We start from the raw sequence: 27,616 nt of genomic DNA on the forward strand, positions 1-27,616 counted from the left end.
GGGAAGAGAGCATTGCCTGGAATGTTGAATCTCCATATATGGAGATAACCTACGCATCACACAAATTCTGACCTCACCAGCCCATACTTGGGCATGGACGACTTATATCTCCATATACGGAGATGGCCATATATGGAGATACGATGACATCACAGAGTCCACAGCTGATGATGTGGCGTGATGTCATACAATAAACAAACAAGCCCTATATACTGATGCGATACGATGACATCACAGAGTCCACAGCTGATGATGTGGCGTGATGTCTTTGCGACCGTCAGGGAGCAGTTTACTATGAAAACCTCCACCGGCCGTCCGTCGGTCGGTCGGTCGGTCGGTCGGTCGGTCGGTCGGTCACACGTCACACGTCACACCTTTGCCCTGCTCATATCTCCGCATCAGTATATAGGGCTTGTTTGTTTATTGTACCAGTAAGACTCCCTAATCGGGAGATAAGCGACCGTTGGTCGCTTATCTCCACAAATAGGCCAAAAGTTTGTTTTACCAATTATTACACTCTATGTGAACATTTACATCAACAAATCCCAAGTACTATGCAGAACGACCCATTTCAAGTTTTTAATGTACAACAATATTTAGAAAATAGGTCTACAAGCTGACAGTCCTCGTCCCTTATATTCCCATAGGTTATATGGAGATCTCAGTGTTTGTCAGTCCTTTTTTATGCCCATATATGGACATCTCTATATCTACTGTAACAGTCCTTGTCCCTTTATGCCCATATATGGAGATCTCTTAACTGTAAGTCCTTGTCCCTTTTATGCCCATATATGGATATTCCTGATGTCATCAGTATATGAACATATATGGGCTTTCTGATATGCCCATATATGGAGATCTCTTAACTGTAAGCCCTTGTCCCTTTTATGCCCATATATGGATATCCCTGATGTCATCCGTATATGCCCATATATGGGCTTTCTAATATGCCCATATATGGAGATCTCTGTATCTCCATATATGGGTATAAAAGGATACTTCAGGTCTGACATCAGGTTTGTTTATATTGGGTTGCTAGGTTTGACATCACAAACTCTATGGGCCATCTGACCTAGAAATCTATATTTGGGCATAGATGACTCATCGTGACCTCATCACACGTCGACCGCACGTGTGACGTGCGGTCGACCGCACGTGTGACCGACGGACGGCCGGTGGAGGTTTTCATACTAAACTGCGACCTTACGGTCGCAATGACATCACGCCACATCATCAGCTGTGGACTCTGTGATGTCATCGTATCGCATCAGTATATAGGGCTTGTTTGTTTATTGTATGACATCACGCCACATCATCAGCTGTGGACTCTGTGATGTCATCGTATCGCATCAGTATATAGGGCTTGTTTGTTTATTGTATGACATCACGCCACATCATCAGCTGTGGACTCTGTGATGTCATCGTATCTCCATATATGGCCATCTCCGTATATGGAGATATAAGTCGTCCATGCCCAAGTATGGGCTGGTGAGGTCAGACTTTGTGTGATGCGTAGGTTATCTCCATATATGGAGATTCAACATTCCAGGCAATGCTCTCTTCCCTGGTGAGAATTGCCCCTTTATATAGGGCTTGTTTGTGTATTGTATGACATCACGCCACATCATCAGCTGTGGACTCTGTGATGTCATCGTATCTCCATATATGGCCATCTCCGTATATGGAGATATAAGTCGTCCATGCCCAAGTATGGGCTGGTGAGGTCAGACTTTGTGTGATGCGTAGGTTATCTCCATATATGGAGATTCAACATTCCAGGTGTAACTATGGCTACCCGTATGACGTGAGAGGTGGAGGTTGTGATATTTGTGGAGATAAGCGACCAACGGTCGCTTATCTCCCGATTAGGGAGTCTTACTGGTACAATAAACAAACAAGCCCTATATACTGATGCGGAGATATGAGCAGGGCAAAGGTGTGACGTGTGACCGACCGACCGACCGACCGACCGACCGACCGACGGACGGACGGCCGGTGGAGGTTTTCATAGTAAACTGCTCCCTGACGGTCGCAATGAAAACCTCCACCGGCCGTCCGTCGGTCGGTCACACGTCACACCTTTGCCCTGCTCATATCTCCGCATCAGTATATAGGGCTTGTTTGTTTATTGTATGACATCACGCCACATCATCAGCTGTGGACTCTGTGATGTCATCGTATCGCATCAGTATATAGGGCTTGTTTGTTTATTGTATGACATCACGCCACATCATCAGCTGTGGACTCTGTGATGTCATCGTATCTCCATATATGGCCATCTCCGTATATGGAGATATAAGTCGTCCATGCCCAAGTATGGGCTGGTGAGGTCAGACTTTGTGTGATGCGTAGGTTATCTCCATATATGGAGATTCAACATTCCAGGCAATGCTCTCTTCCCTGGTGAGAATTGCCCCTTTATATAGGGCTTGTTTGTGTATTGTATGACATCACGCCACATCATCAGCTGTGGACTCTGTGATGTCATCGTATCTCCATATATGGCCATCTCCGTATATGGAGATATAAGTCGTCCATGCCCAAGTATGGGCTGGTGAGGTCAGACTTTGTGTGATGCGTAGGTTATCTCCATATATGGAGATTCAACATTCCAGGTGTAACTATGGCTACCCGTATGACGTGAGAGGTGGAGGTAAATGTTCACATAGAGTGTAATAATTGGTAAAACAAACTTTTGGCCTATTTGTGGAGATAAGCGACCAACGGTCGCTTATCTCCCGATTAGGGAGTCTTACTGGTTATTGCGACCGTCAGGGAGCAGTTTACTATGAAAACCTCCACCGGCCGTCCGTCCGTCGGTCGGTCACACGTCACACGTCACACCTTTGCCCTGCTCATATCTCCGCATCAGTATATAGGGCTTGTTTGTTTATTGTATGACATCACGCCACATCATCAGCTGTGGACTCTGTGATGTCATCGTATCGCATCAGTATATAGGGCTTGTTTGTTTATTGTATGACATCACGCCACATCATCAGCTGTGGACTCTGTGATGTCATCGTATCTCCATATATGGCCATCTCCGTATATGGAGATATAAGTCGTCCATGCCCAAGTATGGGCTGGTGAGGTCAGACTTTGTGTGATGCGTAGGTTATCTCCATGAAAACCTCCACCGGCCGTCCGTCGGTCGGTCGGTCACACGTCACACGTCACACCTTTGCCCTGCTCATATCTCCGCATCAGTATATAGGGCTTGTTTGTTTATTGTATGACATCACGCCACATCATCAGCTGTGGACTCTGTGATGTCATCGTATCGCATCAGTATATAGGGCTTGTTTGTTTATTGTATGACATCACGCCACATCATCAGCTGTGGACTCTGTGATGTCATCGTATCTCCATATATGGCCATCTCCGTATATGGAGATATAAGTCGTCCATGCCCAAGTATGGGCTGGTGAGGTCAGACTTTGTGTGATGCGTAGGTTATCTCCATATATGGAGATTCAACATTCCAGGCAATGCTCTCTTCCCTGGTGAGAATTGCCCCTTTATATAGGGCTTGTTTGTGTATTGTATGACATCACGCCACATCATCAGCTGTGGACTCTGTGATGTCATCGTATCTCCATATGGCCATCTCCGTATATGGAGATATAAGTCGTCCATGCCCAAGTATGGGCTGGTGAGGTCAGACTTTGTGTGATGCGTAGGTTATCTCCATATATGGAGATTCAACATTCCAGGCAATGCTCTCTTCCCTGGTGAGAATTGCCCCTTTATATAGGGCTTGTTTGTGTATTGTATGACATCACGCCACATCATCAGCTGTGGACTCTGTGATGTCATCGTATCTCCATATATGGCCATCTCCGTATATGGAGATATAAGTCGTCCATGCCCAAGTATGGGCTGGTGAGGTCAGACTTTGTGTGATGCGTAGGTTATCTCCATATATGGAGATTCAACATTCCAGGTGTAACTATGGCTACCCGTATGACGTGAGAGGTGGAGGTAAATGTTCACATAGAGTGTAATAATTGGTAAAACAAACTTTTGGCCTATTTGTGGAGATAAGCGACCAACGGTCGCTTATCTCCCGATTAGGGAGTCTTACTGGTTATTGCGACCGTCAGGGAGCAGTTTACTATGAAAACCTCCACCGGCCGTCCGTCCGTCGGTCGGTCACACGTCACACGTCACACCTTTGCCCTGCTCATATCTCCGCATCAGTATATAGGGCTTGTTTGTTTATTGTATGACATCACGCCACATCATCAGCTGTGGACTCTGTGATGTCATCGTATCGCATCAGTATATAGGGCTTGTTTGTTTATTGTATGACATCACGCCACATCATCAGCTGTGGACTCTGTGATGTCATCGTATCTCCATATATGGCCATCTCCGTATATGGAGATATAAGTCGTCCATGCCCAAGTATGGGCTGGTGAGGTCAGACTTTGTGTGATGCGTAGGTTATCTCCATGAAAACCTCCACCGGCCGTCCGTCGGTCGGTCGGTCACACGTCACACGTCACACCTTTGCCCTGCTCATATCTCCGCATCAGTATATAGGGCTTGTTTGTTTATTGTATGACATCACGCCACATCATCAGCTGTGGACTCTGTGATGTCATCGTATCGCATCAGTATATAGGGCTTGTTTGTTTATTGTATGACATCACGCCACATCATCAGCTGTGGACTCTGTGATGTCATCGTATCTCCATATATGGCCATCTCCGTATATGGAGATATAAGTCGTCCATGCCCAAGTATGGGCTGGTGAGGTCAGACTTTGTGTGATGCGTAGGTTATCTCCATATATGGAGATTCAACATTCCAGGCAATGCTCTCTTCCCTGGTGAGAATTGCCCCTTTATATAGGGCTTGTTTGTGTATTGTATGACATCACGCCACATCATCAGCTGTGGACTCTGTGATGTCATCGTATCTCCATATATGGCCATCTCCGTATATGGAGATATAAGTCGTCCATGCCCAAGTATGGGCTGGTGAGGTCAGACTTTGTGTGATGCGTAGGTTATCTCCATATATGGAGATTCAACATTCCAGGTGTAACTATGGCTACCCGTATGACGTGAGAGGTGGAGGTTGTGATATTTGTGGAGATAAGCGACCAACGGTCGCTTATCTCCCGATTAGGGAGTCTTACTGGTAATATGTTGTTGCGACCGTCAGGGAGCAGTTTACTACCAGTAAGACTCCCTAATCGGGAGATAAGCGACCGTTGGTCGCTTATCTCCACAAATAGGCCAAAAGTTTGTTTTACCAATTATTACACTCTATGTGAACATTTACATCAACAAATCCCAAGTACTATGCAGAACGACCCATTTCAAGTTTTTAATGTACAACAATATTTAGAAAATAGGTCTACAAGCTGACAGTCCTCGTCCCTTATATTCCCATAGGTTATATGGAGATCTCAGTGTTTGTCAGTCCTTGTTCATTTATGCCCATATATGGACATCTCTATATCTACTGTAACAGTCCTTGTCCCTTTATGCCCATATATGGAGATCTCTTAACTGTAAGTCCTTGTCCCTTTTATGCCCATATATGGATATTCCTGATGTCATCAGTATATGAACATATATGGGCTTTCTGATATGCCCATATATGGAGATCTCTTAACTGTAAGCCCTTGTCCCTTTTATGCCCATATATGGATATCCCTGATGTCATCCGTATATGCCCATATATGGGCTTTCTAATATGCCCATATATGGAGATCTCTGTATCTCCATATATGGGTATAAAAGGATACTTCAGGTCTGACATCAGGTTTGTTTATATTGGGTTGCTAGGTTTGACATCACAAACTCTATGGGCCATCTGACCTAGAAATCTATATTTGGGCATAGATGACTCATCGTGACCTCATCACACGTCGACCGCACGTGTGTCGTGCGGTCGACCGCACGTGTGACCGACGGACGGCCGGTGGAGGTTTTCATACTAAACTGCGACCTTACGGTCGCAATGAAAACCTCCACCGGCCGTCCGTCGGTCGGTCACACGTCACACCTTTGCCCTGCTCATATCTCCGCATCAGTATATAGGGCTTGTTTGTTTATTGTATGACATCACGCCACATCATCAGCTGTGGACTCTGTGATGTCATCGTATCGCATCAGTATATAGGGCTTGTTTGTTTATTGTATGACATCACGCCACATCATCAGCTGTGGACTCTGTGATGTCATCGTATCTCCATATATGGCCATCTCCGTATATGGAGATATAAGTCGTCCATGCCCAAGTATGGGCTGGTGAGGTCAGACTTTGTGTGATGCGTAGGTTATCTCCATATATGGAGATTCAACATTCCAGGCAATGCTCTCTTCCCTGGTGAGAATTGCCCCTTTATATAGGGCTTGTTTGTGTATTGTATGACATCACGCCACATCATCAGCTGTGGACTCTGTGATGTCATCGTATCTCCATATATGGCCATCTCCGTATATGGAGATATAAGTCGTCCATGCCCAAGTATGGGCTGGTGAGGTCAGACTTTGTGTGATGCGTAGGTTATCTCCATATATGGAGAGTCAACATTCCAGGTGTAACTATGGCTACCCGTATGACGTGAGAGGTGGAGGTTGTGATATTTGTGGAGATAAGCGACCAACGGTCGCTTATCTCCCGATTAGGGAGTCTTACTGGTGTATGTGTCTATGGAGTTAACATTACTCTAATAGACCCCCAGGTGTGGTTATAATATGTTTTGTATGTGTCTATGGAGTTAACATTACTCTAATAGACCCCCAGGTGTGGTTATCGCGACCGTTAGGGAGCAGTTTAGTTGCGACCGTCAGGGAGCAGTTTACTATGAAAACCTCCACCGGCCGTCCGTCGGTCGGTCGGTCACACGTCACACGTCACACGTCACACCTTTGCCCTGCTCATATCTCCGCATCAGTATATAGGGCTTGTTTGTTTATTGTATGACACCAGTAAGACTCCCTAATCGGGAGATAAGCGACCGTTGGTCGCTTATCTCCACAAATATCACAACCTCCACCTCTCACGTCATACGGGTAGCCATAGTTACACCTGGAATGTTGAATCTCCATATATGGAGATAACCTACGCATCACACAAAGTCTGACCTCACCAGCCCATACTTGGGCATGGACGACTTATATCTCCATATACGGAGATGGCCATATATGGAGATACGATGACATCACAAAGTCCACAGCTGATGATGTGGCGTGATGTCATACAATACACAAACAAGCCCTATATAAAGGGGCAATTCTCACCAGGGAAGAGAGCATTGCCTGGAATGTTGAATCTCCATATATGGAGATAACCTACGCATCACACAAAGTCTGACCTCACCAGCCCATACTTGGGCATGGACGACTTATATCTCCATATACGGAGATGGCCATATATGGAGATACGATGACATCACAGAGTCCACAGCTGATGATGTGGCGTGATGTCATACAATAAACAAACAAGCCCTATATACTGATGCGATACGATGACATCACAGAGTCCACAGCTGATGATGTGGCGTGATGTCATACAATAAACAAACAAGCCCTATATACTGATGCGGAGATATGAGCAGGGCAAAGGTGTGACGTGTGACGTGTGACCGACCGACGGACGGACGGCCGGTGGAGGTTTTCATAGTAAACTGCTCCCTGACGGTCGCAATCACGCCACATCATCAGCTGTGGACTCTGTGATGTCATCGTATCGCATCAGTATATAGGGCTTGTTTGTTTATTGTATGACATCACGCCACATCATCAGCTGTGGACTCTGTGATGTCATCGTATCTCCATATATGGCCATCTCCGTATATGGAGATATAAGTCGTCCATGCCCAAGTATGGGCTGGTGAGGTCAGACTTTGTGTGATGCGTAGGTTATCTCCATATATGGAGATTCAACATTCCAGGCAATACTCTCTTCCCTGGTGAGAATTGCCCCTTTATATAGGGCTTGTTTGTGTATTGTATGACATCACGCCACATCATCAGCTGTGGACTCTGTGATGTCATCGTATCTCCATATATGGCCATCTCCGTATATGGAGATATAAGTCGTCCATGCCCAAGTATGGGCTGGTGAGGTCAGACTTTGTGTGATGCGTAGGTTATCTCCATATATGGAGATTCAACATTCCAGGTGTAACTATGGCTACCCGTATGACGTGAGAGGTGGAGGTTGTGATATTTGTGGAGATAAGCGACCAACGGTCGCTTATCTCCCGATTAGGGAGTCTTACTGGTACATATTGGAGCTACTAAAAGTAGGGCATTCACGAATAGTGATTTTTAGTATTCGAATTGTTCGACCTCTAAGTATTCGAATAGTCGAATATTCGACAGGACTGGCCAAACTGTCAAATATTAAAGGTGATACACCATGCATTTAAAAAGTATTTATGTCATATTGTTTATGTCCCAAAAACGTTTTTCAAAAGGTTTGAGGTTAAATTACCACTCCTGAAGAGAGCCTCTCATTTTTGAATGGCTCTCAGAGCATTTTCAGCTGCAGTACCACCTTTGGCCTGAACTGCGCCACCCCCCCCCCCCCCCCTTTTTGAAAAAGAAATATTTTTGAAAAAAATAAAAAGTTTTTCTTCAAAAACGGCCGTCGATGACGCCATCGATGGCAGCAAATCTGGACAGCCTGTTTTGAGAACCTGTGGGATGCTTTTTCCCAAAACTAGAGAAAGACACAACGGTCAGAAATGGGACTTTGTGAGGATAGAAGGTGCTAGTGGGACCCCAAAAAAAGGTTTTAAAATAGGAAAAGTGAAATTTCATGGTGTATCACCTTTAAGTAAGCAAGAGGCGAACATTGTGAAAATAGCCGATCTACATGCTCACAACGCCTCGCTGTGAGCATGTAGATCTGCTATTTTCACAATATTTATCTGCGTAACCGAGTCACATTAAATGTAATACCTACAATTCCAAGTGCTTGTCAGGGTGGGGGTCGTCAGTTCAAATATGTTTATTTTGGGGGTCACGGCCTAAAAAGGTTTGAGAACCCCTGGTATAGAGCATTAACAAATTCATCCACCAGGGCCATTGACAACTCATTATTATGACTTCCTATCTAGCCAAGCTTTATAAACTATATATTTTTTAAAGAGAAAACAATAAAATAAAATAAGCGAATATTCGACTTCGGTGAACAACGTCGAATAGTGAATAGTAAATATTTGGTGAATGCCCTGACTAAAAATGAGTTGTGAGCCACCGTCTTCTGTTCCAAGGTATGGTAGCTGGCTCCAGGAAAAAAAAAAAAATATACTTCTTAAAATAAATTCACAAATGTCTCTATGAATATCTGTGTTGATTATTCTGTTACTTAATTACTTTAAACGAACTACAATGCCAATTAGAACAACATTATTGCTTTCACAAGGTATCATAGTCTCCACAACACTTGTATCCCCCCCTATCTTGACAAATGGTTTATTCCCCGGTTCAGTAGGTCAGCACAGCTGCAATGTATTATTGTTAATTAGCAGCAGAGGCAATTTTATTCAAGTGTATTAGACAATTGTTTACTTGTGCCTGCAGTAAAATAATAATAGGATATTTAAGCAGTACGGCGACGGCAGATGACAACGGCAACCGGAAATGATCAGCGCTTCGATTGATCAACCTGCCGCCATAGCAGCCGTCTGTACTACGCCAGAAGGTCCCTTTCCACGGTACGCCTAAATCGTCTGCTCCATAGACGCGTCGCCTTGGGAACCAAAGCGTTCAGCGAAAGAGGCGGGACCTCGTCGCCGACGGCTCTTTGCTTAACAATTTGGACCGCAGTTGCAGTTGTGGTAGTAGACACGGGCTCCTTAAATTCCCCGGTATCCACTGATAGTAGTAATCATCAACATCATGCCTGTTGCTAATGTATGGCAACATAACTGGTGTTTCGCGCACGTGCAAGACACCAGTAATGTTGCCATACCTTAGCTTTTGCTGAACTGACGCCACAGAGAGAGAGAGAGAGAGAGAGAGAGAGAGACACAGAGAGACAGAGACAGAGAGAGAAATAAAAAGGAAGGAAAGGAGAACAAACAAAAACTAGAAATGACAACAGTCATTATATACCAGGTCGCACTTGTCGTTTTCTTTAGCATAACAAAGACTCATTGTGGAGTCCTGCAGCTTAGATCTATTATTCCATTGAGATCCAAAACCATTACCAAACAGAATGAATGTGCATGAGGGAGGGGCATTTGTGAGGAGTTGCTTGCAGGGAAAGTGTTTATATTGCGACGGGACATAAATTATTATAAATAGTTATATATTATATTGTGGGCGACAACACCGCCGCGATGAGCTGCGCACAGGTGAGAGAGAGAGAGAGAGAGAGGCGGCCGAGGGGGGAGAGAGAGAGACTCCAAGTGCGTTGTCCGCATGTAGACATATTCATATCTTGGCAAAGTATTGATATAAGCTCTATATCTGGTGTATTGTGGGGGAGTGCGGGATTTAGCTGCTTTTATTTTCACCGCCCGTTCCCGACCACAGGTATTTGAATACCGCCCGCCCCGCGCCGCAACATTTCGCGTTAGGTCCTGCGAGTCCCGCTCCCAATGCAGGGCTCTATAAGAAAGTACGGAGACGGAGCGATCTGTAGATCAGGTCTATCGATCCCATAGCCTGGGGGGTGTGTAACCGTGACAACAGACAGGACATTGACGCCTAGCCAACTACAGTGCCAGGCCAGCCAATGTGGAGAAAGTGACGGGAAATGAGAAAGTACCCTGGACGGAGCGATCTGTAGATCAGGTCTTATAAAAAAGAAGTGTGTGTGTGTGTGTGTGTGTGTGTGTGTGTGTGTGTGTGTGTGTGTGTGTGTGTGTGTGTGTGTGTGTGTGTGCGCGCGCAAACGGAAACCAGTAATGTCGCCGAAATGTGTGCAAACTTCTAATAAAGTCTTCAATCAATCAATCAGTCAGTGTAGTGAGTGCGAACGACCAGTTAAGGGGCAGCGGTGCGCTTTTGGAGTGGTGAAAGCACTCCCAATAGACAGGTATGTCTGTGGGTGGCTGGCTATGTGGCTGGCTGGCTGGCTATGTCTGTAGCCTGGCAATACCTCTAGTGGCCACACACAACACACATGTTAAAGGAGGGGTGCTGTTTAGCAGGCCAGGCACACTCAACACACACACACACGCACGCACGCACGCACGCACGCACGCACGCACGCACGCACGCTCAGATTCACCACTCCACTTCGAACCGAGGTTTGATTTTTTCAGTCTGAACTCTGAAGGTAAACTTTCTGAAAAGCAGCAGTTGCTAAGTATGCAAACGTACCGTTGATATTGAAAGGTAATTTAATTCATAACATTGGCCTTCCTGCTGTTAGTTTACACGTTGATGTGTGTAACAATAAACCCCAAAAGGACCTATCAAGCCGCAAATGGTGCACATAATTGCGATAATTTCCTCCAATGTTCACAGCTGAGAAGCGCTCGTGACACCTCCATGAAAACCAACCAATCATAACACCACACCGCCAAACCCCATCTTCTGAGTAGGGTCGTTCAGCGCGTGCACTCAGCACACCGGTGCGTTGAGTGCGCATTTCCGAACGCACCCGGGATTTCCGAGCGACCTTCATTCCGGCGAGCGACTCTACTGGTATTCAGAACATTCACTACAAACCATTGAGTGACCTCTAGACCTACTCCGCATATAACCAGAGCTGCTATGCATTTTAATTCAGAGGCGTTTTGTTCCAAAGTGACTGCAAAAGATTGCTGCTATTTGTTTCAAAAAGCTTTATACCCTGTATATCGTCGTCGCCGGGTGGAAACCTTGTATGTCCAAAACCGTTCTTGTATTTATCATTTTCAAAATGATTTAAACTAGTGAGAACAGCAGATCTACCAGATCGGCTGTTTTCACTACTTGTGTGCGACAGCCTTGTATGATGAAGCAGGGCTTTACTTGGTGAAAAAACATACAAATTTGAAGCTTGGAGATACGAGGTTTCTTCCCGACAGCGACGATATATAACTTAATTTTATAACGACGAAAAGCGACATAGCCGTTTACACAATGCTGTACCCCTACAACTGTATATATGTTCCCCTTTTTCAACAGTTTTATACAATTTTGAAACTTGCTTTGGCAATGTAAACATATGTTTTCTCATGCCAAAGCTCCTTTGAATTTAACTGAATTGTGTTGAATGTGTGTGTGTGTGTGTGTGTGTGTGTGTGTGTGTGTGTGTGTGTGTGTGTGTGTGTGTGTGTGTGTGTGTGTATGTGTGTGCGTGCGTGCGCACTGCCCGTACCGAAGCACTTGCTTAGGTTTGTCTGTTTGTCAATGAAGACTTTGGCAGAGACCACGTTTCCGAAAGGCATGAACATCTGCAGGATGTCCTGGTCTCCGAACTCCTGGGGCAGGTGGTAGATGAAGAGGTTGGCACCCTCCGGACCTGCACGGCAGAGGAGAGACGCAGGGAGGTGAGCCAACGGGTCAGGGACTCAGGGGCGTCACAAGGGGTAGGGGGGAAGGTGGGACCGAGTTACTGGGGCCCAAGGTGGAGGGGCCTGGAATTATTTTATACTTTAGCTATTGAAAAATAGCAGATATACAAGCTCGGTGCCGTGCTATTTTTGAAAAGTCTTTGAATATATGTATTTTTTTAAACAGATATTTGCTTCTGGGGGGGGGGGGGGTCCCTGGAACTAAATATTTTGAGATGGGGGTCCGTGGCCAAATATATAACATTTTGGGGGTCCTTTACGTGAAAAAGTTTGAGCACCACTGACAAAGAGTTACAGAAACTGTGAGGGTCAATTTGGAACTCCTGATAATACAGACATTGTTATCGTTACAAATCTACCAGTCTGTACATACCAACTGTACAAACGGACACGGAATTGGTGTGACAAGAGAATTTGACCTTTTAGATTTTAACCTGGTTACAACTTCTTTTCCAGGCAAAAAGAAAAGCGCTAGCTCAGGGATATACAGCTCTGGACTAATGCTGACTTGCTCTTCTTACTGTATTGTAACCAGAGGGCTTGTTCATGCTAGGTCATCTCAGGCAAAATGAGGGTACATTCAGCAGTACTTCTTTGACAAAGTGGAATCAAAATGATAGTCCCAAAGAGGACCCACACCATGGCTCTATGCAGTGGTGGAAAATAGCACATTTATTTAAGTACAACTGTACTTACAATTTTGAGGTTTACTTTACCAAAGTATGTCCAAATTTCAATACTTTATACACTTCTACTCCAATACATCTCAGAGACAAATATTGCGCTTTTACTCCGCTACAATTATTTTTAGTTACTAGATTTTGATTATTATTACAAAACATACATGAACCACTTCAGCCCTATATACATTTTATACTTTGGCTATTTGAAAGCTTGTAGATCTGCTCTTTTCCAAAAGATTTTTTTAATAACTTTTATGTGGTAAACTTGAGAAACAGGACATTTAAGTACTTTTGATACCAATACTTTAGTAACCTACCAGGGTACTTTTACCACCACTGGTCCTGGTACATGGGCTCAATCACAACAGAGGCAGCTAATCCACCCAGAAATGAGAGCGGAACAGCACTGCACCAAGATTAATGCCGTTGCCAAATTAAACAGCTGACAGATTTTGACCGTAAAATTATGAATTCGTATTAACTACTGCCAGTGCCAACAGTCAGGGAGCATCCAAGTCCCCGATTTCTTTTTTTATATGAATGATATTATGCTAGCTGCTAATTGGAGAGCAGCCTAAAAACAGCTTCCATTTTTGTCAAGCTTGTGTAATGCTATACAATTGCAGACTGCCCCCACCCACCACCATAACATTACTTCAGTATTTCCAATTAATTCAGTTGATGATAAATGTTTGCTTTAAAAGGCAGAACCCTATGATGAACTGGTTCTCAAAGTGGGGTATGGGGACCCCCGGGGGTCCTTTGGGGTGTTCCCCAGCAAAATGAGGAACAGTTTAAACAGTCCTATTTTACTTTTCAGCTGTGTTTTGTGCTTTGCGATGCAAGGCATTGTGAGCTTGTAGATCGTCTATTTTCAAATATCTTTTCAAATGGTGGTCTGCGGACAAATAAAGTGAAGTAAAGTATTTTGACAATTTCTGCGTTTAATATTTGACAATTTGGCCAATGTTTAATTTGTCATTTTAGAGGTATTAAAAAGTCCTTAAATTGCATGTACCCTCTATATACTCAAACGTTATGTTGGTTTGTTTACTGTTGAGAGAGAAAACAATGTTGCACATTAAGCTAATCCTCTGGGGAACACCCCAAATCATTTGGGGTCCCCCCTGGGGGTCCCGGACGACCCACAGGTTGAGAACCACTGGCTTAGTTGGTCGTTGGGGTAGGTGAGTGCAACGGTAAGTGCTATATGGGCCTCGGTGGAGTCTGAAGAGGTGGGTCTTCAGGGAGTGAGTCTGCTGTTCTAAGTGCGACAGGGAGTTCATTCCACAGTTTTGGGGCCAGGAGGGTGGATTGTCTAGGATGAGTGGATCTTTGTCCTGGGGTTTATAGTGGGGTGCCCACACTTTTGTGACCTGAGAGCTACTTTTAAAATGACCAGCTCAACATGATCTACCTTCCCAAAAAACAATTTATCTTAAGGGGGTTTGGAATAGTGGCACTGGCGCTGGCACTTACATACAAGACAAACACACTTACTGTAAATAGTAGTGGGGAAAAATAAGGACATAGTAAGGGAAAAGTCTTCATCCCATTGTGTATGGAAGTGGTAGGTTTTCGGGTTCTTTACTGACTCTTGAAAACAGAACCATTGCATTTGGGATTTGCCTACTTTAAAAGCCATGAAGGGAGCTGAGAGGCCCTTCTTGAACTTAATTCAAGTGACAGATACACAGAAAACGGGTTTGTGATTTTGCTTATACATATTTGTGTTTATATTTAAATCTTTAGGGGCATGTCATGTGATCTACCTGCACAGTCTTGGTGATCTACTGGTAGATCACGATCTACCTTTTGGGCACAGCTGCCCTAGTTTATACTGACCCTCTTTCTGGCTCCCGGCCGCCCCTTGCTGCTGCAGCAGAGACTGGCTGTAGAGGGTGGGCAGGGCGGCGGCCGCGTACTGCTGGATCCCTGAGTAAGCCTGCGTCAGCGCGTCCATGGTGCCCGTGCCGTTGGACAGCCCCGCCCCCAGGCCTCCGTTAAGGGCCGCCATACCTGAGAGCATTTGAGCAACTTTACATAAAACCCAACAATGAAGAAAGAAGAGTGCACTTACTCATTAGCGCTCCCAGGTTGTGTTTCACACACACACACACGCACACGCACACGCACACGCACACGCACACGTACACATGCGCACGCGCACACTTACACGCACACGCACGCACGCACGCACGCACGCACGCACGCACACACACGCAGGTTTGTATACATCACTTTTGGGGACATTACATAGACTTCCATTAATTTTCTGTGGCCTTACCATAACCTCTATCCCTAAACCTAACCCCTAACCCTAACCGTTATGGGGACCTACTGGCTACTATTTTGTCCCCACAATGTAGGTGGTCCCCTGCATGTGACTGTGTGAACATGTTTTTAGTACCCAAAAGTGATGAAAACAAAACACACACACACACACACACACACACACACACACACACACACACACACACACACACACACACACACACAGTCATGTTCATACAGACGCACATGTAAAACAAAACATTACACAAATAGTGGACGCAACAGACAGGAATACACACGTTGACGGACTGACTGACAGACTGTACAGTACACGTCAACAGTGTACTGTACACACGTTAAAACACCACAGTTAACCACATTAATCCCTAATTTGGGTAAATGAATAACAATAATTCTGTTTTAGTTTTTTAAAAATGAGCAAAAATAGCAGAAACACAAGCTCACAAGGCGGTGCATTGTGAGCTTGTAGATTGGCTAGTCTTTCTTATTGTGACCGTAGGGAGCTGTTACTATAAAAAACCTGCAGCAGTTGTCTGTCACACTTCTGTCACACTAGTTGTCTGTCAAGCTAACAGCACCCTCTAGTGGCCAACAGTGGACTCTCTACACAATTAATAAATGTACAGTGCAGAATTTTTAAAGTCGGTTATTTCCGGGCGACCCACGGTGCTTGTTGTTTTACAGCTAAGTATTAGGGCTTAACTGGTTCACGTGTCATCATGACACAGGACACAACAGGCACAACATAACAAGATGAGTCATATGAACACAGTTACACTGTATATGAACACAGCCAATGATAGCACACGATTGTACACCATTAAATCAGACTTCTGCGTGAACATAAAGCACGCAGCCACGCACTCTCACTCTCACTCTCCCACGCACGCACGCACGCACGCACGCACGCACGCACGCACGCACGCACGCACGCACGCACAAATAGATGGGACAGCCTGACCTGACCGTGCACAAGAGCAACGCAGACAACCGGATGAAGCAGGGAACCAGACACAACCGGATTGAATCGCTATGACAACCTCTCCGCCTCCACCGTTTTTATTGTGCTCTCTTCAAAAGTTTAAACTGCACATGTGGGTGGAGAGACAAGTGTCCTCGATAGCCCGGCCCACCGTTTCCAGCGCTCTTTAATGGCAGCACTCAGAGGCCCTTTAGTTCAGCGCCGCCCTCCGGCCTGTACTCCGACCGCGGAGGAATTATCTGGCTGCAGACGATGTTAGAGACAAACCACCGACAGGCCAACACTGACCTGTTTGCAGGGGTGGGCAACTTTGATGATGGCGAGGGCCACTATATTTCCACCTTCACTCCAGAGGGCCACATTGCATATTGCTACGTCCTACTTTGTCAATCTAGTATCTCATACAAAAGAAGCAAAAATAGCAGATCTACAAGCTCAAAGCGCATCGCGCTGCGATGCGTTTTGAGCTTGTAGATCTGGTATTTTTGCTTCTTTTGAATTGGAATCCTGAATTATGTTTTGTTATTTTTGAATTGGAATCCTGAAATGTAACATTTTGAATTAATCTCAAACACATTTAGTTATATACTCATGTTAACTTTATGAACTTAAATACAAATAAATACATTGGACAAAAAGAAAAAAAAACATTTTAATACTATTCATTAAGCTACTAATATAGACTGAAGGAATTAAAGCAGGTCATGTTTGGATGGTAACATCAACTTGGACTACTCATGCATTGAAGGAAGCATGAGGTCAGTCCGTTGTCTCCCCAGGCACGGCAGAGGGAGAGCAGAGCCCAGGATTACATAGGCAATTGGCACTGGGTGAAAATGGGTTGCAAAATCATGGGATAAAAAGTATAAAAATAAAAGGAAAAAAAATAAAAATAATAATAAATAATAATATATCGGTATTCCAGTATCAACCTGCGGGCCGCACTAAGTGAAGGTGGGGGCCCGCATGTGGCCCCCGGGCCGCCAGTTGCCCATGTATGGGTTAACGTCTCCGTGTGAGAGAGAGAGGGAGTGGCGAGGGTTGAGGAGTAAACATGGGGACACTCATTAGCGCCGTGTTACGGCTTAATACCGCGGCGGAGGGCGACTCGTCTGGGGGAGGGGGAGGGGGGCGAGGGGGGGGGGGGGGGGGGTCTGACATTGGCCCAACGTCCTGCCACCGCCTCGCCCATCAGACCACAGTGAAATAAATGATCACCGCCGAGCTTCCGAATTATAGGTCACTCATTTATTCAGGAATAATTGCACCGGTGACCTTTGCAATTCAATTAAGGGGGCCTAGATGTGTTTAAATGAGGCTGGCGGGGGGGGGGGGGGGGGGGGGGGGGGGGGGGCGTGTGAGAGGGTGTGGGTGTGGGTGGATGGGGTGGGGAACGGCAAGTTCTCGTGAGCTCGGCTATTTTGGGGCGAGCGAGACCATTGCGCATGGACAACATGTAACGGGGAAACTAGCCGTCTCTGTGTGTGTGTGTGCGTACATATGTGCGTGTGTGTATGATTTACACACAGCGGATACAGCTACTCCAGCGGAGGAGCGGTAAAGGTCAGAGGAGAATAATGTGGTGGGAACGGCTGCTAGTACAGGATCTCAGCTGTCATAACAGCGCTGATTAAGACCCCAGACCATTTTCCCGAGAGGTGAAAGGCAGGGCGGAGAGACCAGACAGTGTGGCCATCACTATCAGAGCACGTCTCACACACACACACACACACACACACACACACACACACACACACACACACACACACACACACACACACACACACACACACACACACACACACACACACACACACACACACACACACACACACACACACACACGGCCAGGGGCGTCACAACAAGGGGGGGGGAGTGGGACTGAGTTACTAGGGCCCAAGGTGGAGGGGCCCTAGTAACTTTAGCTATTGAAAAATAGCAGATATACAAGCTCACAGCGCGGCACCGAGTGCCGCGCTGCGAGCTTGTAGATCTGCTATTTTTTAAAAGTCGTGAAAATGTGTGCGAACATTTGTAACTCAAATTTTGCTTCTGGCGGGGTCCCTGGAACTAAATATTTTTAGGTGGGGGTCCGTGGCCAAATACATATTATCTTGGGGGTCCTTGACATGAAAAAGTTTGAGCACCACTGACATGGAAACATAGGTTTCTTGCACACATTTTCACAATTTTTTCAAAAATAGCAGATCTACAAGCTCGCAGCGCTGCACTCGGTGCCGCGCTGTGAGCTTGTATATCTGCTATTTTTCAATAGTTAACATTCATGGGGGGCCCCACAGTGAATCCTTGTACCCAGGGCCCAGAATTTGGTGTGACGCCCCTGCACACGGCCACCCACCCTCACCCACCCACCCTCACCCACCCACCCACCCACCCACCCACACACACACACACACACACACACACACACACACACACACACACACACACACACACACACACACACACACACACACACACCCCCACCCCCACCCACCCACACACACACACACACACACACACACACACACACACACACACACACACACACACACACACACACACACACACACACACCATACTCCGCGTGGACTAGCACACGTGTATAAACGAAGGTCGAGTGAATGTTTCCCCCTTCAATCAGCTCTGTAATTTCTAAACGGAAGCAATTCCGGAAGCAATCTTTGTCGGCAGGACGGCCGACTTTAAGATCACGTTAAGTGAGGAATTGGTTAGTGTGGAAGACATCCGTGAAATACCTGAGCTGGAGGGACACCTGGACAGCAAAACGATGGCCAACAAAGTAAGTAGGCAAGGTCTGACTAAGCTCTGGTTACTAGAAAAGGTTCCAATGTCATTACAGGTAGTATATTCATTTTATGTCATTTTATTTCAATTTAGATATATTTAAGATAAAAGGGGCTGGGCTGTTTACTTTTGTGTTTAAATGTATTCGTCACTGTCGGGCAGAAACCTCGTATCTCCAGGTTTCAAATTTGTACATTTTATCGCAAAGCAAAGCTCTGCTTCATCATACAAGGCCGTCGCACAAAAGTAGTGAAAACAGCAGGTCTACAAGCACACAACGCCTCGCAGTGCGAGGCGTTGTGTGCTTGTAGATCGGCTGTTTTCACTCGTTTAAATCGTTTTTAAAACAATTTAACGGTTTTGGACATACAAGGTTTTCACCCGACAAGTATTGTATTGTCAAAAAATCGTGTTGATTTATTGCACATGTCAGTCACCCTGTGTTCGCATGTTTTGTTGAGTGTAAAGAGGACCACAGTGGAAAAAAAGTACCGGAGTTTATTGTGTGTCGTCCGCGGCTGCTTTTAACTGTAATGTTATTGTTTTTCAAATAAACTAATCTATTGGATCTTATTCCAGACCACTATCGTCAAATGACATTTTCAACGAGGTACAAATAACGCACGGACACGCACACAAACACGCACACACACACGCGCGCACACACACACACACACACACACACACACGCACACACAATACAATACGAGGTGAGACATCACGACGTTGACATGGTCACGACAGCACACCGCCACTCATAGCAAACACAACCAGGAAGCGGATGGAAGAGTGAGTGAGTGAGTGAGTGAGTGGGTGGGTGGGTGAGTGGGTGGGTGAGTGGGTGGGTGGGTGAGTGAGTGGGTGAGTGGGTGAGTGGGTGGGTGAGTGGGTGGGTGGGTGAGTGGGTGAGTGGGTGAGTGAGTGGTTGGGTGGGTGAGTGGGTGAGTGGGTGGGTGAGTGGGTGAGTGGGTGAGTGGGTGAGTGGGTGAGTGAGTGAGTGAGTGGATGGATGGATGGATGATGGATGGATGGATGGATGGATGGATGGGTGGATGGATGGATGGATGGATGGATGGATGGATGGATGGATGGATGGATGGATGGATGGATGAAGTGGCGTCAGTTCAGCAAAAGCTAGGGTATGGCAAAGATGGGAATCCTCATGGAAAAGAGGCATTACATTTTGTATAACACGGTTCTATTGTGAAAATAGCAGATCTACATGCTCACAACGCCTCGCGCTGCGAGGCGTTGTGAGCATGTGCGAGCATGTAGATCTGCTATTTTAACTGACAAAACGAGTTTTGTCAGTTTTTTACACAGGTTTCCACGGTTTCTTGGGCTGGATATGGCAGCCTGGAATGGTTGTTCAAGTGCAGCTACATTTAGCATGTTAGTAAACGTGCCACAATTAAATTATGCATTGCACCTGTGCAGCTGACCTGCGGAACCTGGGAATATACCATTTTGTCAAGATAGGGAGAATATAATTATAATACCTTGTTAAAGTGACCATTTTGTTAAATTTTGCATTTGTAGTTATTTTACTGCGCAGATAGACAAAGAGACATTCATGGATTTATATTTAAAAGTAACTTTTATTATCAATTCCATAGATTCATTAGTAGTAGGGTGTGCCAAACCTGCGAGCCTTAACCTTAACCCCGGGCCGTTACAGCGCCACCTAATCTTTCTGCACAGGTTCTGTAGCGTTGAAGTGTTGTTACGCTCGGGTGTCGTTTAAAAAGTTTAACGTTTAAAAATCAGCCATTACGAAGCCATCAAGGCCAAAATCAACTGTACATGTAGTCGACGAATGTATTACGACATTCAATCAGTCGACAAAAAATAACGACTCAAATGTGACCGAAACTAAATCGCGTTTCATTCAAAAAGACTAAGACCAAAAACCGAGTCAAAATCAACACTGGGGGCAGGGACGTGCTGGCCATTGGGAAAAGCGGGACAACTCCCGAATGGCCGTTTCATTCCCGGCCGGTCCAGGACCGGCCATTAGGAAAAAAAAATTAAATAAATTGTCGGCCTTCGTTCCATTTTGGGGGCTGGGCGGCCAACAAAGTAAATCGTCACTGTCGGGCAGATACCTCGTATCTCCAAGTTTGTATACATACAAGGCCGTTGCACAAAAGTAGTGAAAACAGCCGCGAGGTGTTGTGTGCTTGTAGATCTGCTGTTTTCACTAGTTTAAATCATTTTTAAAATGATAAATACAAAACAAACGGTTTTGGACGTATGAGGTTTCCACCCGACAACGACGAAATATAACTCATAATTGGCCCACTGGCTTGTCACTTGTCATGATCTGAATATGGCAAATCTTTGAGTAGCAGCAGCGCTATAGAGAGATCTCTCTCTTTATAGCGCGCAATGAGGGCCTCTCCAACTCTTTTTCCCGGGCTGAATCAGGGGCCCAGCACGTCCCTGACTGGGGGTGGAGGTTGGGTGGAGGTGGGTGGGTGGTGTGGCTGACGATGATGATGGCAGGTGTAAATACTTACTGTTGATGCTACCTGTTAGTGCATTAATGTTGTTCAGGCCCATGGTGGCCCCGGCCAGGCCTTGCAGGGTGCCCAGAGAGGTCAAAGAGTTCATGGCGCCCATGTTGGAATTAGCTGTGGTACCCGCTGCTGGGGGGGAGGGGGGGGGGGGCACCAAGAGCGAGTGGGGAGGAGAGCAGAGAGCAGAGAGAGAGAGAGAGAGAGAATGCGGAAGAAGAAGAAGAGGCGTGGATGGACAGAGCGGAAAAAACAGAGAAAGGAAGACAGAGGTGGAGAGGGAGAGTGGGGGGCGAGAGACAAGAGAAGCGAGCACGTTAAACGAGGGCATGTCGCCGAGGGGAAACCGGCGGCGTCTTATAGGGCCGACGCATGCTCCACTTTTTAAGAGTCGAGTTTAATTCGGTTCGGCTCTGTCCAAACTACAATTCACGGGTTTCATTTGTAGTCCTACAATGGCCATGTTTAGGACCAACACAGGTGTTTCAATTTGTCTGATTGGCATAGAACTAATCGTCGTTGTCGGGTGAAAACGTTGTATGTCCAAAACCGTTCGTTTTGCATTGTCATTTTAAAAATGATTTAAACTAGTGAAAACAGCCGATCTACAAGCACACAACGCCTCGCACCCACGAGGCGTTGTGTGCTTGTAGATCGGCTGTTTTCACTACTTTTGTGCCGTCGCACAAAAGTGATGATGAAGCAGGGCTTTACTTTGGGAAAGAACGTACACATTTGAAACTTGGAGATACGAGGTGTCTGCCCGACAGTGACGTAATGTTCTACGCCAATCAGAACACCTGTGTTGGTCCTCAACATGGCCGGTGTAAGACTACGAATGAAACCCGTGAATATGACATCATTCAGAGGTTCGGGCGGGGTACCGTCATAACGTTCGGCTGTTGGGTGCTGCCGAGATGTCGTGACTCCCCGAAACCCAACCGAATTAAACTCGGCTCTATAAGTGGAGTACGCGTCGGCCCTTAGCCGTCGCACAAGAGGCGGTGTCGCGCTTGCATGATTATAAGGAATTAGTATAGCAATTTACCTCCATGGGGTTACGAGTGTTAACAAAAGGGACCATTTGGTTACAACACTGTGGGCTGTTGTGTTTGAACCATAGGTGGCTGAATCCAAGGCTATGCTGAAGTGTTAATACAAAGAAAAAGAAAAAGGCTATCCCAGCAAAACAGTCACGCAGCACTGCAGGAAGCTAAACATTTACGTGTTTGCGATGATCCTTGTGTGGGGGATACAAAATGTCTCACACACACACACACACACACACACACACACACACACACACACACACACACACACACACACACACACACACACACACACACACACACACACACACACACACACACACACACACACACACACACACACACACACACACACACACCGGCATTTTCAGTATAGCCCGCAATTCAAATTTAATGTATTGATGAAGCACAATGTGTCTCTTACTGAGCCACAGTCTTGTCACTGACATGGAAATACAAAACGAAACGAGATTGTGACACGTACAGAGCAGACACACACTCACGCACGCACGCACACACACGCGCACACGTGCAAGCACGCACACACACATGCCACAGATCCACAAACACACCTCTGTGCACACCGGCTTGGGTTGTGAAAGTCGTGCAACATGGTGGGAGTGGGTGAAGTGCTATGTTGGTGGTGTTGGGTGCGTGATGTCACGGGCAACGTGAACTAGCACCCGCGTTCCATTTTTAGACACAACGATTCCCTCTATCCTCGTACCCTTGATCTCATCAAAGACATGTCGACAAAGCAGGATTGTTACTGAATACATTATGAAATGGAGCGATAAAAGCAGAAAAAGCTCTGGTGCCGGCAGCACTTCTTGCTGGGTGCAAAAAAAAAAAAAAAAGCCTGTCTCCATGCAGAGGAGTCTATATTTATCAAAGTGGCATGACGTCTCGGTTTCATCGAAACATGCACACGACCGCCGCGCTGCCGCTCATTCACTTACGGCCGCCGAGTAGTTGAACCTGAGTGTGTGCTATTCAAGGTCGGGCAAACAATCAGCGGTTCAGACAGAGAGAGAGAGAGGAGAGGAGAGAGAAGGTGAAAAGTATACAGCATGTAAAACGTAGGGCGAGAGTAAGAATAAAAGGAGGTTATTCATTCCAAAGCAAAGCAGGAGGTCTGTGCGGCGTAAAGCGGAGAGAGAGAGAGCGGGATGGCGAGCGCCGCCGTGAGAGAGAGAGGGACAGGAGGAGAAAGCTTTATCGAATTCATGCTACTGTTTTGTGTCTGCTGCTGCTCGGGAACGGAGGCGCGGTCGAGCGAGCTGCTGCCGCCGCTGCCGGGGAGCGAGAACCGCGAGGGCATGAAAGGAGGGGGGAGCAGAGAGAGGGGAAGGTGAAAACAGGAGCTCGTCAAAAGGAGGGCAGCAGAAAGAGATGAGGCCGATGGAAGAAGGAGAGCAGGCTGGTGTGAGGGAAACGGAGTGAAGGAGGAGGAGAGTCTGAAGGTGGCTTTTGTTTCAGGCACGTGCACACACAGACATCAAAGGGGGCTTGAGCCCCTGCCCTTTTATCCGCCTGTAAAAAGAAGTTTGCCTGGCTCCAGCCCATAGACCCGCCCACTCTCTGAGCGGACTGGTTCTCTTGGTCTGGTGTTGTCATATGACGCTTAACTTGATATGGTATCTTGGCGTACCAGCCAATGAAATCAATGCAAGACGGAGGAGGGGGTGGGTGGGGTGGGTCTAACTTTTGAAAATCAACAGAAACAGTGGAGGGGGGGAGCTCAGTCAAAGCTCTTAATTGCTCCCTTTGAACTTCAAAGGGGGGTTGTGCACACCTCGTTAGCATCAAAGACAACGACCTGTTTGATGCCTGTCATAGAGGGGAGGGGGAGGGGGGAATGTTTTTGTGTACACGCAAGTCAAACACAACCCCTCCCACCAGATCTCTTGTGATTGGGAATTTCAAATTTCAAATCCCCTCCCCTTTGAAATCTCTTGTCAATGGGACAATTTCAGACTCAAGCTCAGCGTAGTCTGAAATCAGGCTAAAAAGAAGTGCCCTCTCCAGACGCTGCGGCGCATTGTGAGCTTGGAGGTCTGCTGTTTTCGATATTTCACCAAAAGGCCCTTTTTTGAAATGTCAGCCCCTTTCTCTCTAACATTGATTGCACGTCCCTGGCTTGTTTTAACCTCGTTGAGCATAATTGTCTGTGGCTGAGGGCCTGCGGTCTCCCTCTGAAGCCCATCCGTGTTGCAGCGTACATTAAGTACAACAACAACAACACCACACAAAGGTGTGTGCATAAGAACTCCTTCCCCCGGAAACTAGTCTGCTTCATTAAGGTTCCCGTTAGGTGCAAACGAAGAGTCAATCCCCCCCCCCCCATGTCATGGTGGGTGGTGGGTGACCCAGCTGAAGTTAGCCACACCCACAGTGTTGGGTGAATGGTAAAAGGAGAGGGGATGATCATACGATGTCACTATCTGTGTTTTTGGATCGGCACTTTTGACCCACAAGGTGTCAGCCTCCAGGAAGAAACCCCAAATACAAAGGGAATAATAATTGCTCATAACAACCACACCAGGGGGTCTAATGAAGTACTGTCAACCTCATAGACACATGAAAAAGTACAAAACTATGGCACCACCTCTTTAAAGGGCACCACAATACAGACTGAACGCACACACGCACGCACACGCACACGCACACAAACAACAAACAATGGTCTTGAAGTATGGAAACCTGACAAAAGACTACATAAGCTATCAGTGGCGTCAGTTCAGAAAAAGCTAAAGTATGGCAACATGACTGGTGTCTTGCACGCGCGCGACACCAGTCATGTTGCCATACCTTAGCAACAGGCATTATTTTAAGAAGTACATTACATTTTTCCCCCCGTTTCTACGGTTTCTTGGGCTGGATATGGCAGCCGGAACGGTTGTTCAAGTGCAGCTAAACTTGGCATAGGCTATATAGTAAACGTGTCACAATTAACAATAATGAATTGCACCTGTACCATTTTGTCAAGATGGGGAGAATACAAGTGAGGAGAATATAATTATAATACCTTATTAAAGTGACCATTTTGTAATATGTGGCATTTGTAGTTGTTTTACTGTAATTTAACAACATAATAACCAGAACAGATAGACAAAGAGACATTCATGGATTTATATTTATAAAAGTAACTTTTATGTTCACCCCTGGATCCAGGGTATGGGAGCTGCATACCCCTGCCATACCCAATTGACGCCCCTGTAAGCTATACACAGACAAAGAGACAGAGGTGGATTTAAGAAACACCGTACGTGGGACACGGGGGGGGGACTCACTCGGTGGTCGAGCCACATCATGCCACACACGGACACAGGATGTGAGGTCGCTCAAGAACAGGAAGACGCGAACAAGGCAAGGCGTTATGGGAGTCTCCATGGATAGTGGAAGAAATATGTAACAAAAATAGGCTAATGTGTTCACTTCCAGCAGAAAGCGTGAAAATTTGCACCCAGGGGTATTTTTGTGCGCCGAATTCAAAAATCGACGGTCCCAAGCATTTTTCCCATGGGATCTGGTGGCTCTAATTCACTTACCATACTAGGGAAAAAAGACCCCCCAAAAAATCTTCTTTAAATAGCATGTGAGGGGTCTATCTAGGGGGTTTTCATGATTCTGAATCCATTGCAAGCATTTGTTTTGCACGAAAAACATTCCTTGGGCAAGAAATGGACCCTAAACAACTGTGAAAAGTGATGACTCATCACTAAACCATAGTTTTGTGGGGTCCATTTCTTGCCCAAGGAATGTTTTTGTGCAAAACAAATGCTTGGAATGGATTCAGAATCATGAAAACCCCCTAGATAGACCCCTCACATGCTACTTAAAGAAGATTTTTGGGGGGTCTTTTTTTCCTAACCCTAACCCTATGGTAAGTGAATTAGAGAAAAGTGAATTTCAGAAAAGTGCTTGGGACCGTCAATTTTTTAATTCAGCGCACAAAAATACCCCTAGGTGCAAATTTTCGCGCTTTCTGCCGGAAGTGAACACCTTTTTCACATATTTATCCCACTAGGAGATGACTGTGTGAAGTGGGTCTGGAACATCGCCAGAAAAGCAAGGATGATGACCACATTGACCAGTGGGGAGAACAACAAACCACACACACACACACACACACACACACACACACACACACACACAACACCACGGCACTGCCGCTGCTGCGATGGCGGTCGACGACAGCGACAACACGGCAACGCAGATCGGTGAACAATGAAGATGGCCGAGCGGATCGAGGAGAAGGAGGGTGATGAGGGTGACGGTGACTTGGCGATGGGGAGAGGGGTGATTTCTGTGATGATGCCGATGATGAGGACGTCGTGGGTTCTCAGCGCAAAAAAACAACAGACGGGTTCACGATGATGGCGATGAGAGCGGCGTGGAGAGAGCGGGTAGACGGGGGGGGGAGGAGGAGGAGGTCACCCCCCCCCCCCCCCCCCCCCCCTCATTGAGGTCGGTGCAGCGTCGTTACCTGGGCTGGCCAGCGCTCCGAGGGAGGTGGAGGACAGGGCGTTTGCAGTGGAGGGGCTGGCTGAGTTTTGGGCCGCCGCCGCCGCCGCTGCTAACGTGGCCAGGTTCTGCAACTGCAGAGCACTCATACCTGGGGGAGAGGAGTACCAGAGAGCAGGGTTGATTTCCTTCCACTGGAAGAACCGCGGCGGAAGATGGTTTGGTCCGACGAAAACCAACTGAAAACCAACTGAAATCCAACTGAAAACCAACTGAAATCCAACTGAAATCCAACTGAAAACCAAATGAAAACCAACTGAAATCAAACT

The 27,616-nt window shown here is 46.3% G+C and overlaps 1 protein-coding gene across 1 annotated transcript in view; it reads right to left on the reverse strand.

The window, feature by feature from the left end:
- celf2 (cugbp, Elav-like family member 2) overlaps positions 1–27,616 on the reverse strand; it is a 130,843-nt gene that overhangs the window by 6,490 nt on the left and 96,737 nt on the right. The window contains exons 7-10 of the mRNA XM_080754394.1: positions 27,310–27,438; positions 21,775–21,903; positions 15,016–15,189; positions 12,292–12,435 (exon numbers count right to left, since the gene is read on the reverse strand). Coding sequence (XP_080610520.1) covers positions 12,292–12,435; positions 15,016–15,189; positions 21,775–21,903; positions 27,310–27,438 — 576 coding nt within the window. The remainder of the gene's footprint in view (positions 1–12,291; positions 12,436–15,015; positions 15,190–21,774; positions 21,904–27,309; positions 27,439–27,616) is intronic.

Source organism: Nannobrachium achirus (genome assembly GCF_963921795.1).
Source record: "Nannobrachium achirus genome assembly, chromosome: 23".
NCBI lineage: Eukaryota > Metazoa > Chordata > Actinopteri > Myctophiformes > Myctophidae > Nannobrachium > Nannobrachium achirus.